A 15,105-nucleotide genomic window follows, 5' to 3' on the forward strand; every position below is an offset into this window, starting at 1 on the left:
TATTTCATAGCACAGGGAATTATAGCCATTATCTTGTAATAACTTATAATGAAGTATAATCTGCAAAAATACTGAATCACTGTTATACACCTGAAACTAATATTGTAACTCAACTATACTACAAATTAAAAAAAATAGGGGACTTCCCTGGTGGTCCAGTGGTTAAGAATCCCTCTTCCAATGCAAGGGATGCGGGTTCGATCCCTGGTCGGGGAACTAAGATCCCACATGCCGCGGGGCAACTGAGCCCACGAGTCACAACTAGACAGAAGCCCGCGCACCGCAACAAAAGATCCCGTATGCTGCAACTAAGACCCAACGCAGCCAATAAATAAATATTAAAAAAAAAAGTATTAGAGGTGCTAGTGGCTATGCTGGAGTATGAGAAAAAATGGTTAGAAGTATTTATATTTAATTTTCATCTAACAATTACAAATTGAGATGGACTAAAATTCATGAATAGGGATTGACACTGGTATCCTCATTTAGTCCACATCTGACGATCAGGTGTAACATAGGTAGGTACACAAGGAATCCTAAGAGAATAATGGGAGTTCTGCAACATAAGAGTTAACAGTGGAACTCCCACTCATTCATGCATCTTCAGCATGTTGTAACTTATTTCCGTTCAAGTGTGTGGCACATATTCTATCAGGTTTTGGTACAGTAATCAGAACACGTCAGATTACTAAATCTATTCTTAAATAGTTTATTTCAAAATATTGTTTCCCACCTTTAATTTTTCAATAGTTATGCAATGTTAGAATAGTAGTACATGTCCATAAATTAAAAATTTTTAAATGTGTGTGTGTATATTTATTTATTTATTTATTTATTTATTTATTGTTGAATGCATGGGTAAGTATGTTTTAACTAATAGGGATGCAAGATCAAAAGTTTGAAGACTACTGCAATCGCCTTCCAAATGTTCTCCATGACCCTGGTCTTTCTCTTCTCTAATTCATTCTCCCCACAGCCATTAGAAATGCTTCTTTTTTTTTTGGCTGCATCATGCCACTTGCAGGATCTTAGTTCCCTGACCAGGGATTGAACCTATGCCCTTGGCAGTGAAAGCATGGAGTCATAACCATTGGACCACCAGGGAATTCCCTAGAAATGCTTTTATAGAACCCTTGTACACTGTGAGTGGGAATGTATATTGGTGCAGTCACTATGGAGAATAGCACAGAGGTTCCTCAAAAATCTAAAAACAGAGTTGCCATATGATCCGGCAATCCCACTCCTGGGCATATACCCAGACAAAACTATAATTCGAACAGATACATGCACCCCTATGTTCAATGCAGCACTATTTACAATAGCCAAGACATGGATACAACCTAAATGTCCATCGACAGATGAAAGGCTAAAGAAGATGTGATATATATACAATGGAATATTACTAAGCCATTAAAAAGAATGAAATAATGCCATTTGCAGCTACATGGATGGACCTAGATATTATCAGACTAAGCGAAGTAAGTCAGAAAGAGAAAGACGAATACCATATGATATCACTTATACATGGAATCTAAAATATGACACATATGGGAATTCCCTGGCAGTTCAGTGGTTAGGATTCTGCGCTTTCACTGCTGAGGGCCTGGGTTCAATCCCTGGTCGGGGAACTAAGATCCCACAAGCTGCGTGGTACAGCAAAAGAAAAAAAAAAGACACATATGAACTTATCCACGAAATAGAAACAGACTCACAGACATAGAGAACAGACTTGTGGTTGCCAAGGGGGAGGGCGGAGGGGAGGGTTGAACTGGAGTTTGGGACTAGCAGACGCAAACTATTATATATAGAATAGATAAACAACAAGGTCCTACTGTATAGCACAGGGAACTATATTCAGTACTCTGTAATAAACCATAATGGAAAAGAATATGAAAAAGAATGAACACACACACACACACACACACACACACACATATAAAAAAACTGAATCACTTTGCTGAGCACCAGAAACTAAGACAACATTGTAACTCAACTATAATCCAATTAAAAAAAAAAAAACACTGAAAAGAAAGAAAGAAAGAAATGCTTTTAAATATAGGTGTTCCTCATTTGCTCAAAAGCCTCCAGTGGCTCTCTACTCTTTCTGAATTCACAAGCCTTGGCATGGATTTAAGATCCTTTATAACCTACTTGCTGGCCAACTTTTTCAGACTCCAGCTACTCTATTTATACTGGCCTATTTCTGTTACATAAACATGTCACACCTTTGCTCATGCTCTCTCTCTATGGATTATTCTTTCCCTTAGTCCACTGGGTAACTATTCAGCTCAGGTAACAATGTCATGTACCCTATCTTCCTCGCTAACCAAAAGCAGGAATCTTTTATCACAGCATATACTGCACATCTCACAGAACTTGTCATTCTATACAGACTATATAATCCTTGGCAGGAATCATGTCTTATTTATCTTGTTATCTCCAGAACTTAGCACAGTGCCTGACACAAACAGGGGCACAATAAGTTAAACAGTTAATGAAAACATAGGGAAGTTTTTAAAAATTATCTTTTTAAAAGTTACTGCAGGCTTTAGAATTACAGTTCTAGTCAGGATCCATATATCCTGAAATCTAGTACTAATAGCATTCTGCTTTGGTACAATAATATGGTACATTCAGATAACTGCTTTAAATTAATTTAACTCAGCCTAAGAAAAAAAATGGAGCATACTAGAAGTAAACAAGTCAAGGCACATCCTACAATGGAATACTATACAGCTGTTATTGTAATTTAAATCTACACAAATAGATAGATATTAGGAAAAAACCCTACCTACTAGTCCCTGATGTTCAGACATATATTTATTTATAAGATTATCTTTGAATTTCAAATATATTGTAGGAATATTAGCCAAAAGGTTAATTTCTACTGAGTAATTTATTTAAATGCTACTTTAAAAGAATCTTGAGATTTGAAATAATCACCATCTATTAGCTTTCCTATCTTCCAAGTGACTAACAACTAACAAGGAAAATAAAACTTGCTTTTTTTTTTAACTGACATATTTTGCATGATATAGTTTCCCCAAGATAGCTAAACGTTCAAAACTATACCATTTGATTTTCACCGGCAGTGTTTTCTGGTGTATGTCTTCTAAATCATTTTAATCAGAAGCATACCCCTCTACAGATAAGACACCAAAAGAACAGCTGGCAAAAGAAAAAAATAATTGTACTTCATCAAAATGAAAAATGTTTGTGTTTCAGAGGATACCATCAAGAAATTGAAAAGGCAGCACAAGGAATATAGCCAATATTTTATAATAACTTTGTATGGAATATAATCTATTAAATATCAAATCACTATTTTATATACCTGAAACTAATAATATAATATTGTAAATAAACCATATTTCAATTAAAAGAAAAAAGAAAAATTTTTTTAAAAGGAAGTAAAAAGGCAAGGTGCAGAAAGGGAGAAAATTTTTGCAAATCATCTTATCTGATAAGGTATAAAGAACTCCTACAACTCAGTAACAAAAAGGCAAATGATCCAATTTAAAAATGGGCAAAAGACCTGAATAGACATTTCTCTGAAAATATACAAATAGCCAATAAGTGCACAAAAATATGGTCAATATCACTAGCCATCAGGGAAATGCAAATCAATGTAACAATGAGATACTACTTAACAGTCACTATGATGGCTATAATCAAAAAGACAGATAAATGTTAATGAGGATGTAGAGAAACTGGAATCACCACACACTGCTAATAGAAATGTAAAATGATGCAGCCACTTTAGAAAAGAGTCTGGCAGTTCCTCAAAAGGTTAAACATAGAGTTACCATATGATTCCCCTCTTGGGAATACACTCAAAGAGAAACGAAAACACGTCCCACACAAAATTCTGTACATGAATGTGCATAGCAGCATAATTAAGAGCCAAAATGTGTAAACAACTCACATGTCCACCAACTGATGAACTGATACACAAAATGTCCATACAATGGAATATCATTAAGCAATAAAAAGGAATGAAGTACTAATACATGTTACAACATTATGTGAAAACGTGAAATGGGGCTTCCCTGGTGGCGCAGTGGTTCAGAGTCCACCTGCCGATGCAGGGGACATGGGTTTGTGCCCCGGTCCGGGAAGATCCCACATGCCGCGGAGCGGCTAGGCCCGTGAGCCACGGCCGCTAACCCTGCGCGTCCAGAGCCTGTGCTCCGCAACGGGAGAGGCCACAACAGTGAGAGGCCCGCGTACCGCAAAAAAGAAAAAAGCAAAAAAAACGTGAAATGGGGCTTCCCTGGTGGCGCAGTGGTTGAGAGTCCGCCTGCCGATGCAGGGGACACGGGTTCGTGCCCTGGTCTGGGAAGATCCCACATGCCGCGGAGCGGCTGGGCCCGTGAGCCATGGCCGCTGAGCCTGTGTGTCTGGAGCCTGTGCTCCGCAACGGGAGAGGCCACATCAGTGAGAGGCCTGCATACCACAAAAAAAAAAAGAAACAAAAACGTGAAATGAAAGAGGTCGGTCACACAGAGGCCACATATTGTATGATTCTATTTATATTTAAATGTCCAGAAAAGGCAAATCTACAGAGACAGAGAGTAGATTAGTGTTGGGCAGGGACTGCAGGGAGGGAGGCAATGGGGAGTGACTGCTAGTGAGTATGGGATTTCTTTGGTGGAGGACAAAATGTTCTAAAGTATGACTGCAGTGACAGTTGTACATTATCACTGTGAACATACTAAATGCCACTGAATTGCACACTTTAAATGAGTGAATAGTGTAGTACGTGAATTTTATATCAATAAGGATGTTATTTAAAAGAAGAATGTCCTGTACTTCCCTGTTTGCGCAGTGGTTGAGAGTCCACCTGCCAATGCAGGGGACACGGGTTTGATCCCTAGTCTGGGAAGATCCCACGTGTCGTGGAGCAACTAAGCCCACGAGCCACAACTACTGAGCCCGCGCGCCTAGAGGCCGTGCTCTGCAACAAGAGAAGCCACTGCAGTGAGAAGCCCACGCACCGCAACGAAGACTCAAAGCAGCCAAAAAAAAGAAAAGAAAACAAACAAACAAAAAAACCCAATGTGTTAAAAAAAAAAAAAGAATATCCCTTTCTTGGCACACTACCCTGTTATTACACTATGCCAATAATATTCCTAATAACAGTAGAAGAGAGTTTCTTCACTCTGACTTGCTATTTCTATTTAAAAGCCAAAATCATATCAATATAGATTTTTTCCTTCTAAGATTCAATCATTAGAATTACATTACATCCATATGCACTATGCACACTCAGCACTATGTCATTAATCATAATAGAATAGTAACAGCAATCATACTAGTACAATGACTATAAGATAATGCTTAATTTGTAAAAGAAAATTAAACCAAAAACTTCGATCACAATCTATCACCAACTATTTCAACATTCCTTCAAACCTTTATGCAAGGAGATCTTATATTTATAATCATGCTGCATACACAACTTTCCCCATCTATTTCACTATTTAACAATTTTGAATAAATATGGAACAGTCTATTCATGGTTTACCCTCATATATATTTAGTAGTTGGACAAACTAGCATAAAAATCTCAAGTTACAGATTTTATACTTTAGGTCATAATATTTCTAGAAATTAATTTTTAAGACCATTCACTTGTTAAAAGAAAACAAGAAACATCTGAAATCTGCTTTACATGCTCTTTTAACTAATGATGATTTTATAATCAAATCATTAAATTGGGAAAAAAAGAAACACATAGACACACACTCCCCAAAGAAGTGAGGAAAGGATAAAAAAGGCAACAGACAGAAAGTCTAAAGTAGAAAAATTGACTCACAAGATGATTCACAAGCATTTCCTGGATATTTTGTCCAAGAAAACTCTTCTGACTAAAGTGGAAACTTGTTTGGCTGCAATACATCATTCTACTATTATGATTAATGCCACAGTGCCAAATATTTGAGCATATGGCATATGGACAAGAGAAACCTCATATGTGTTGATTTAAATACTGCTGCATTTTGGCCCATAACTGTTTAGTTCATATTGAAAAGGAATTGTAAAGTTCTATTTAGTTTCTTCTAACTTCTAGAATTCTAGTTGTTGAAGTGTAAGAACTGAACCAATTTAGGAAGCCCACCAACAATTTTAACTGACTAATTACATGATATTGCAAAAAGTGAAGACAAAAGCTAGGCTTTTGAAGAAAATAAAGGCAATAAGTTTTGTGGATGTTGACATAAAATTAAATCAATATTATTAACAAAGGATAAAGTTGGTTAACGCCAATTTTAGAGTCCCAAGGAAGTCCTATAGCTCCTATCAAAACTCAAATAAAAGGTACACGATAAAAAAAATTTCCATTTGGGAACATCTAAATTGCAGATCCTTTACTCCTACTGACAAATAACGTAAGAAGACAAAGCAACATAAAGATGAAATATAATTAGGGATGCCAAAAGGACTGTAAGTTAAAACCAGAATGTACCACACTAATTTATTATATACATTTTCCTCCCAAACTTAACCAACATGTTGAGCATCTACATATGAAACTCTATGGTACGCAACTTCATATACACACATATAACATGTGATTATTCCTCTACCAAAAAAAAGGTAGGAAAAAGAACAAATCTAATAAACAATTTTGTTCTTTTTTACCCAACGTTATTGCCAATGCCCTAGTCCCTCATAACTCATCTGAAATACTAAAAAAATTTCAATTGACATCCCTCTAAGTCCCAAGCCTCCAACTCCTACCACTTCCTCAATTCCATCCCATTTTGCCTTCAAGTGATTTTGTTTTTCTAACATTTTCGTCATATAATTTTCCTATTCAATAAATAACGTATAAGAATTCTTCACTATATACTGCTAAAGTTAGGGGCAATTTTTTCAGGCAGGGCAAGGTGAAGAGGCAATAATAAGGAATTCAGCTAAGAAATATCTGCCTTAGACATTCTATCAGTTAAGAGACTTCCTTAGATTAATAAATGCCCTTTAAAAATGTAAACATCTACCAGAAAGGTCAGAATTATCCTTCATTCAAATTTACACATTAACACCCCCATTTTGAGAAACAAGAAAAAGGGAATTTGAGAGTGCAGCATAAGACAGTTGGTCCCTGTAAGCCCAAAGACAGACAAAAGAGAAGGACACTAACATAAAGACTAACCTATATATCCTAGGAAAGAAGGGTAGGGAACTGAAAATCCATATCTAGGCATACAAAGCCCTCTATAATGTCCAGTTCTCTTTCCTGTCTCCTACCAACACACTCATCCCATTTTACTTTTATAAGCATTTCATTCATTTTACTGAGTATTTATTATGTGCCAATCATTGAGCTAAGATCAGGGCTACAAAGATGATGATAAAGAATATTACTTTTCATGAAGAGGTTACACTGAGAGAAGAGGGTAACAAATAACGCACTAAAAATACTGTAATGAAAGTGTACACCAACCAAGTACTACAAGGTCATAGTAGAATGAACTACCATCTGGCCTTTCGGCTGGAACCACCATCTTCCAATAATTCACCAAAATGACCAACACAAAGGGAAGGAGGAGGGGTACTTGCTATATGTTCTCTAGGCCTTTTAGAAAACACGGAGTTGTTCCTTTGGCCACATACATGCGAATCAAGAAGAAAGTGATATTGTAGATATCAAGCGAATGGGCACTGTTCCATAAGGAATGCCCCACAAATGTTACCATGGCAAAACTGGAAGAGTCTACAGTGTTACCTAGCACAATGTTGGCATCGTTGTAAACAAATAAGGGCAAGATTCTTGCCAAGAGAATTAATGTGCCTATCAAGCACATTAAGCACTCTAAGAGCCAAGACAGCTTTCTGAAATGTGTGAAGGAAAACGATCAGAAAAAGAAGGAAGCCAAAGAGAAAGGTACTTGGGTTCAGCTGAAGCGCCAGCCTGCTCCACCCAGAGAAGCACACTTCATGAGAACCAGTGGAAAGGAGCCTGAACTGTTGGAACCCATTACCTATGAATTCATGGCATGATGGGTGTAAAGAAAACAAAAGACCTGGACTGTACATATGTTTCTCTTAATTGAGTAGAAGTGTTGTGTCCCTTCTCCCAAAGAAATATTTAAAGCACATTTTAACTGTGTCCGAATTCAGTGGGTGATGTCTTTACTTTTCAAATTTAATTGTTTTTCTTCCTGAAAGATGTGAGGTAATTTGTTGTGCAATATACTCCACTGGTTAATAAACTGCCAAATATTATTTGTAAAAAAGGAAAAGAAAAAAAGAATGAACTACTATCTGACTATGGAGTTCAAAAGGTTTGTCTTGAAAAATAATAGAAGTTTGCCAGATAGGTAAGGGCAGAGAAGGCATTCCAGGTAGGAGTTGCAGAATATGAAAAAAGATAAAGGTTAGAGCCAAACTAAGAAAGGTATGCTATACTAAATTTGGGATATTATTCTGTAGGCAATAGGGAGCTGAATACATTTTAAAGTAGGGGAGTGATATAATCAGATTTCTTATTTAAAAGAATAACTACGCCAGAAGTATGGATACTTATCGAGAATGGGGAGAGAAAGAAATGTTAGGGGAGACCAATTTGAAGATCATTACAATAGTCTAGATAACAAATAAGGGTCTGAAACCAAGGTGGTAGCAGTATGGATGGAGAGGGGCCAAATTAGGGAATAATTTCTGTAACAGAAGCAATAGGACTTGATAACCAACAGGAGGAAAAAGGAAGGTCTATTTTGGGAATTTGGGTAGAGCAAAAGAATATAGTAGTATGAGTGGAGTGTGGGGATGGGGATTGAGAGAGTAAGTTGTTTTGACCTGTGTTTGAAGCACTTTATAGATATTCAGGTGTCAAGTCTGAAGCTCAGGAAAGAGGTGGAGGCTACAGCAAGATTAGGAAGTCATGTACTCACAGATGGTAGCTTATTGTAGTACCTGACCAGAACCTCCCCCCTTAAGCCTGGCTTAGGCTCACTAAACCTGGTTCTTCTCAATTGTTGTACCTTTGTTACTGCTGCCTCATCTTAAAAAAAAAAAAAAAAAGTGTTCTCTTTATTACACGATCTGCAGTTCTACCAACTGTTTAGATTAGCCCAATTCCTTTCCTTCTTGCTTTACAAATATTTCTTAATGACTATCAAGTCAGGATTCTGGAGTGCTGGTCTCACCTTTGCTATTAGAAATGTTGTTGAGTAAGCCTCTCAACCTTTCTGGATTTCAGCTACAAAAAAGGTATCAGGAAAAAAAAAAAAAGGCATCAGATTAGTTGATAATTTTAAGATTCCTCCACTTGTAATACTCCACAACTTGCTTCCTGACCTCAGAAAGAACTCTTTATTACATGTTAATTATAACACTCATATGATGGTCTTCTTTTATATGTTATTAAAAAGTCTCTTAGTGCTCATTCATGTCATATTTCTTATGTGTCTTATCTCTTCTTCTACTAAATTACAAATTTCTTGACAGCAATAAATCTACGTTTTAAATGAAGGCTCTTAATAATAATACTTACTGAGTAAGAAAAGGCTGGGGTATTTGATAGTACAAACTAAAAGGCTAAGTTGAACATCATTGTTTTCTAAATATTTTGTCCATAAGTCATTTTTTTTTAAAAACCCTCCTTTGTGGTATACATCACGTCATAAATTCCTTTTCTGTTCCTGTATTATCTAAACCACATCCATATCCATAGTATTTGGGGGAAGTGAAAGAAGCTTATTGAAAGCAGATTGATAAATCTTTATATATCATACATACTTGTTCCTATAAAAGAGTAGGGAACAGTTAGGAGTTGAGGATCAGGAGAACAGAAGGCATGAAACCATGACAACCACCATCATCTTAAAGGGAACATCACGAAAGGGGTAAATAAGGTCGAGGTGGGGTGGGGAGAAAAAAGAAAGCACCGATAAATATTACCTAATAGCAAAGGAAAAAATGCTCAGTCTGATTTCAAGAGCACATAAAAATGACTTGCACCTTTTCTATTATCACAGAGAAAACATATGAATTTATGTTATAATGGAAAAATTTCAAGGCTGTTTGTAGATTTTTCCCATCATCACACCTCTGAAGTATAGTCAATTTCAAAGCAAATTACCATCTGTTCTTGGTCAAACTGTTAGACATTATCATTGCTATTTAGATATACAAGATAAACAATTTCTAAAGCAAAGACAAATACCAAAAGCAAAAGATCTCTGAATTCTTACCTGTTCACTCTCCTAGGACACTTGTCTGGTTTAATATCTACCTCATAGAGGTAGACATCAATCTTTGGAATTTCAACTTGAAAACAGTTAGCCAGCAATTTAATGGGTTTGCCCATGGTGCCATAGCCAGGTCTTCTGGGCACCATGAGTAGGGGCTGGGCCCCAACGGGTCCTGCCAGGGAAGGGGAAAAAAAAGAGAGACACACTCTTACAAGCTGCATTTAATAATCTTGTCAACCAGAGTAAGTTAGAGTTTTAAGTACAGCTGATAATGCTTGAAGCCTAGTGCTGAAAGATGACATGGTTTCTAATACCAATTTCTTTCACCCCACTTTACTTTCCTCATTAAAACAAACATACAAAGAAACAAAAACTGGGTACCTCTGGAAAATTGTTTTGGAAGGGGTAGAAAGGAGCACACAAACCCAGGTGAGCATAAACAAAGCACAAATCGTATCTAAAATGTATGCAACCAATAGCAAAGTAAACTTAAAGAAGGGTAAGAGCAGATGAACAAAATAAAAACAATATACAATAAAAAGGAACAACAAACTCAATTATTTGAAAAGATAACTAAAATTGATAAATTCCAGTGACTTTTACAACAGAAGAAAAAAAGGCTTAAGTAACCAATATAAACGGGAAAAAAAGTATCAGTATTACTACAGATACAGAAGACATTACAAACATTGTTAATAAATTTGAAAGTTTGATGAAATAGACTAAGTCCTAGAAAGATACAGCTTACTGGTACACAAAAGCATATAAAATTTGAAAAGTTCTCTTTTCAAATAAAATGTAAAATGGTGCAGCTGTTTTGGAAAACAGTACAGTGGTTCCTCAAAATATTAAAAATAGAATTACCATACGATCTAGTAGATCCATGATCTACTTCTGGGTATAAACCCAAAAGAATTGAAAGCAGGGTATTGAAAAGATAATTATACACCTATGCTCATAGCAGTACTATTCACAAGGTGGAAGCAACCTAAGTGTCCACTGACGCATGAATGGATAAAGAAAATCTGGTATATACCTATAATGGGACATCAATCAGCCTTAAAAAGGAAGGAAATCCTGACACATGCTACAACATAGATGAACCTTGTAGAGGTCATGCTAAGTGAAATAAGCCAGTCACAAAAAGACACTGTATGATTCCACCTAATACCTAGAGTAGTCATATTCATAGAGACAAAGCAGAAGGGCGGTTGCCAGGGGCTGGGGGAAAAGGTAGAAAAAGGAATTGTTGCTTAATGAGTATAGTTTCAGTTTTGCAAAATGAAAAGAGTTCTGGCGATTGGTTGCACAACAATGTGAATGTACTTAAATACTACTAAATTGTACACTTAAAAATTGCTAAGACAGCAAATTTAATGTTATATATATTTTATCACAGTTAAGAAAAAAACAAATCCTAGGTGATATCTAACATTAAGTTTTTGAAGCTCAAAATGTTGTAGCTTTGTTAAACAAAATTCAAACAATAAATTCAGTTAGTAAATATTATCTAAATGAATTTACATTTAAAATATCTGAAAAGTCCTGTAACTATCTGAAAAAATTAAATCCACAATTAAAAATATTCACACACATGCACACACTAAATAATTCCAGATCCAGATGGCTTCACTAGAGAATTATACCAAACATTTAAGGAAAGAAATAATACTAATCTTAAACAAATTCTTCCAGAGAATAGGAAAAAAGATAATTAACAACTTTTCTTCACTGTGGATGAAAGTACATTAAAGTGCCACCTGCATCACTTATTTTTAAATTTTGTTTTCATATATTTGTAAGATCTTTTCTGAGGGCATAATCTTTCCTGCTATCCTAAACTGAGACAGGTAATAATGAGTAATTCTAGACTAGGTCATAATTCTGGCTCTGCCATTTATCTAACCACTTGACCTTTGTTAAATATTAATAGCCCTGAAATTCTATTTCCTGATCTATAAAATGGAAATAATACCTAACCTGCCTCTTTCTTATGAATCCTGTCAGGATAAAATCAGAACATGAACAACAGATAAAATTTATCAAGCTCTTACCAAACCTTGCAATAATTTTTTTTTTACTATTGAAGTATAGTTGATTTACATTGTTGTGTTTAATTTCTGCTGTACAGCAAAGTGACTCAGTTATACATATATATTCTTTTTCATATTCTTTTCCAATGTGGTTTACCACAGGATATTGAATATAGTTCCCTGTGCTATACAGTAGGACCTTGTTGTTTATCCATCCGATATATAATAGTTTACATCTGCTAATCCCAAACTCCAAGTCCTTCCCTCCCCAACCCAGCCTCTCCCTTGGCAACCACAAATTTGTTCTCTCTGTCTGTAGTCTGTTTCTCTTTCATAGATATGTTCATTTGTGTTGTATTTTAGATTCCACATATAAGTGATATCATATAGTATGTCTTTCTCTTTCTGACTTACTTTGCTTAGTATGATAATCTCTAGGTCCATCCATGTTGTTGCAAATGGCATTATTTCATTCTTTTTAATGGCTGAGTAATATTCCATTGTGTACATATACCACATTTTCTTTATCCATTCATCTGTTGATGGACATTTAGGCTGTTTCCATGTCTTGGCTATTGTAAATAGTGCTGCTATGAACATAGGGTTGCATATATCTTTTCGAATTACAGTTTTGTCTGGGTATATGCCCAGGAGTGGGATTGCTGGATCATATGACAACCCTATTTTTAGTTTTTTGAGGAACCTCCATACTGTTTTCCATAGTAACTGTACCAATTTACATTCCCACCAACAGTGTAGGAGGGTTCCTTTTTCTCCACACACCCTCCAGCATTTATTATTTGTAAATTTGATGATGGTCATTCTGACTGGTGTGAGGTGATACCTCACTGTAGGTTTTTTTTTTTTTTTTTGCGGTATGTGGGCCTCTTACTGTTGTGGCCTCTCCTGTTGCGGAGCTCAGGCTCCGGACGTGCAGGCCCAGTGGCCATGGCTCACGGGCCCAGCCACTCTGCGGCATGTGGGATCTTCCCGGACCGGGGCATGAACCCGTGTCCCCTGCATCGGCAGGCGGACTCTCAACCACTGCGCCACCAGGGAAGCCCTCTCACTGTAGTTTTGATTTTCATTTTTCTAATAATTAGCGATGTGGAACATCTTTTCATGTTCCTGTTGGCCATCTTTATGTCTTCTTTGTAGAAATGTCTATTTAGGTCTTCTGCCCACCTTTTTTAATGGGTTTTTTTGTCATTGAATTGTAGGAGCTGTTTGTATATTTTGGAAATTAAGCCCTGTCGGTCGCATCACTTGTAAATATTTTTCTCCCAGTCCGTAGGATGCCTTTTCATTTTGTTTATGGTTTCCTTTGCTGTGCAAAACCTTATAAGTTTGATTATAAATCATACCAACGTTTCCCAAGGCAATAGAAATAAAAGCAAAAATAAACAAATGGAACCCCAAACTTCATAATGATTTTATAGATGAGGAAAACTGAAATGATTTGCCTAAAATTTCATAGCTAGTAAGTAGCAGAACTGAGATTGGAACCCATTCTGCTGTGCTCTCTATTGTGTTCCATTGATATATTTGTTTATCCTTTTGTCAATAATACACTGTCTCGATTATGATATTTTACAGTAAGTTTTGAAATCAGGTACTGTCAATCAGTTCTCTGACTTTAATCTCCTTTAATATCATGTAGCTGTTCTGGGTATTTTGCCTTTCCCTATAAACTTTACAATCAGTTTGTCAATATCCACAAAATAACTTGTTGGGATTTTGCTTGGAATTGTGCTAAGTATATAAATCAAGTTGAGAAAAGCTGACATCTTTATACTGAGTCTTCCTATCCATGTATAATAAAATATCTCTATTTATTTAGATTTTCTTTGATTTCTTTGATTTTTTTAAACCAGAGTTTTGTAGTTTTCCTCACATAGATCTCGTACATATTTTGTTAGATTTATACCTAAGTATTTCTTTCTTTTCTTTTTTTGGTGCTAATGTATAAGGCTACAATAATCGCGACAGTGTGGGTTTTTGTCAAAGAATAGAAAAATACATCAGAGGAATACACAGCCCCAAAATTGAACCACAAGTCAACTGATCTTTGACAAAGGAGCAAAGGCAATTCAACGGAAAAAGGAGTCTTTTCAAGCAATGGTGCTGATAAGTGGATGGATATCCACATGCTAAAGGGGGGAAAAAAAAAGAATCTGGACACAGACCTAAAACTTTTTTCAAAAATTAACTCAGGGGGTACTTCCCTGGTGGCGCAGTGGTTAAGAATCCCCCTCCCTGCCAATGCAGGGGACACGGGTTTGATCCCTGGTCTGGGAAGATCCCACATGCCTCGGAACAACTAAGCCCGTGCGCCACAACTACTGAGCCCACGTGTCACAACTACTGAAGCCCACGCGCCTAGAGCCCGTGCTCCTCAACAATGGAAGCCACCGCAACGAGAAGCTCGCACAAAGAGTAGCCCCTGCTCGCCACAACTAGAGAAAGCCCATGCGCAGCAAAGAAGACCCAACGCAGCCCCAAAATAAATAAAATACATTTATAAAAATAAAATAAAGGGAAATAGTCTCCCAACTAGTGGTTGTGATACAGAATGTCTGATTTTCAGTAACCTATTCTTAATTATTCCATCCTCTTAAGAAGGCATTTTGTTCCATCTTATCCAGATTTTTTAGTTTTCTTTAGTGGAAGTTCTGAGCCTAATAAAATAATCTGTCTACTCCACACGGAGAAAATTCTATAGCTATTTAACTACCTGCATTTTCTTACAAATTGAGTGACCTGAGGACAGAGTTTATGAGTGACTCATATTTCTATCCCTAATACTAAAGAGCACATCATATTAAGTCCCTTGTTCTGATTCCACGATTACAAAGCAACCTTCTGATTAC

At 36.4% G+C, this 15,105-nt stretch overlaps 1 protein-coding gene across 1 annotated transcript in view; it reads right to left on the bottom strand.

Annotated features, from left to right (window-relative positions):
• Positions 1 to 15,105, bottom strand: part of AGO3 (argonaute RISC catalytic component 3) — a 117,437-nt gene that overhangs the window by 86,341 nt on the left and 15,991 nt on the right. Inside the window, exon 2 of the mRNA XM_030869363.2 lies at positions 10,203 to 10,374. Within this exon, the coding sequence (XP_030725223.1) occupies positions 10,203 to 10,374 (172 nt within the window). The remainder of the gene's footprint in view (positions 1 to 10,202; positions 10,375 to 15,105) is intronic.

The sequence above is a fragment of the Globicephala melas genome, chromosome 1, assembly GCF_963455315.2.
Source record: "Globicephala melas chromosome 1, mGloMel1.2, whole genome shotgun sequence".
Classification (NCBI taxonomy): domain Eukaryota; kingdom Metazoa; phylum Chordata; class Mammalia; order Artiodactyla; family Delphinidae; genus Globicephala; species Globicephala melas.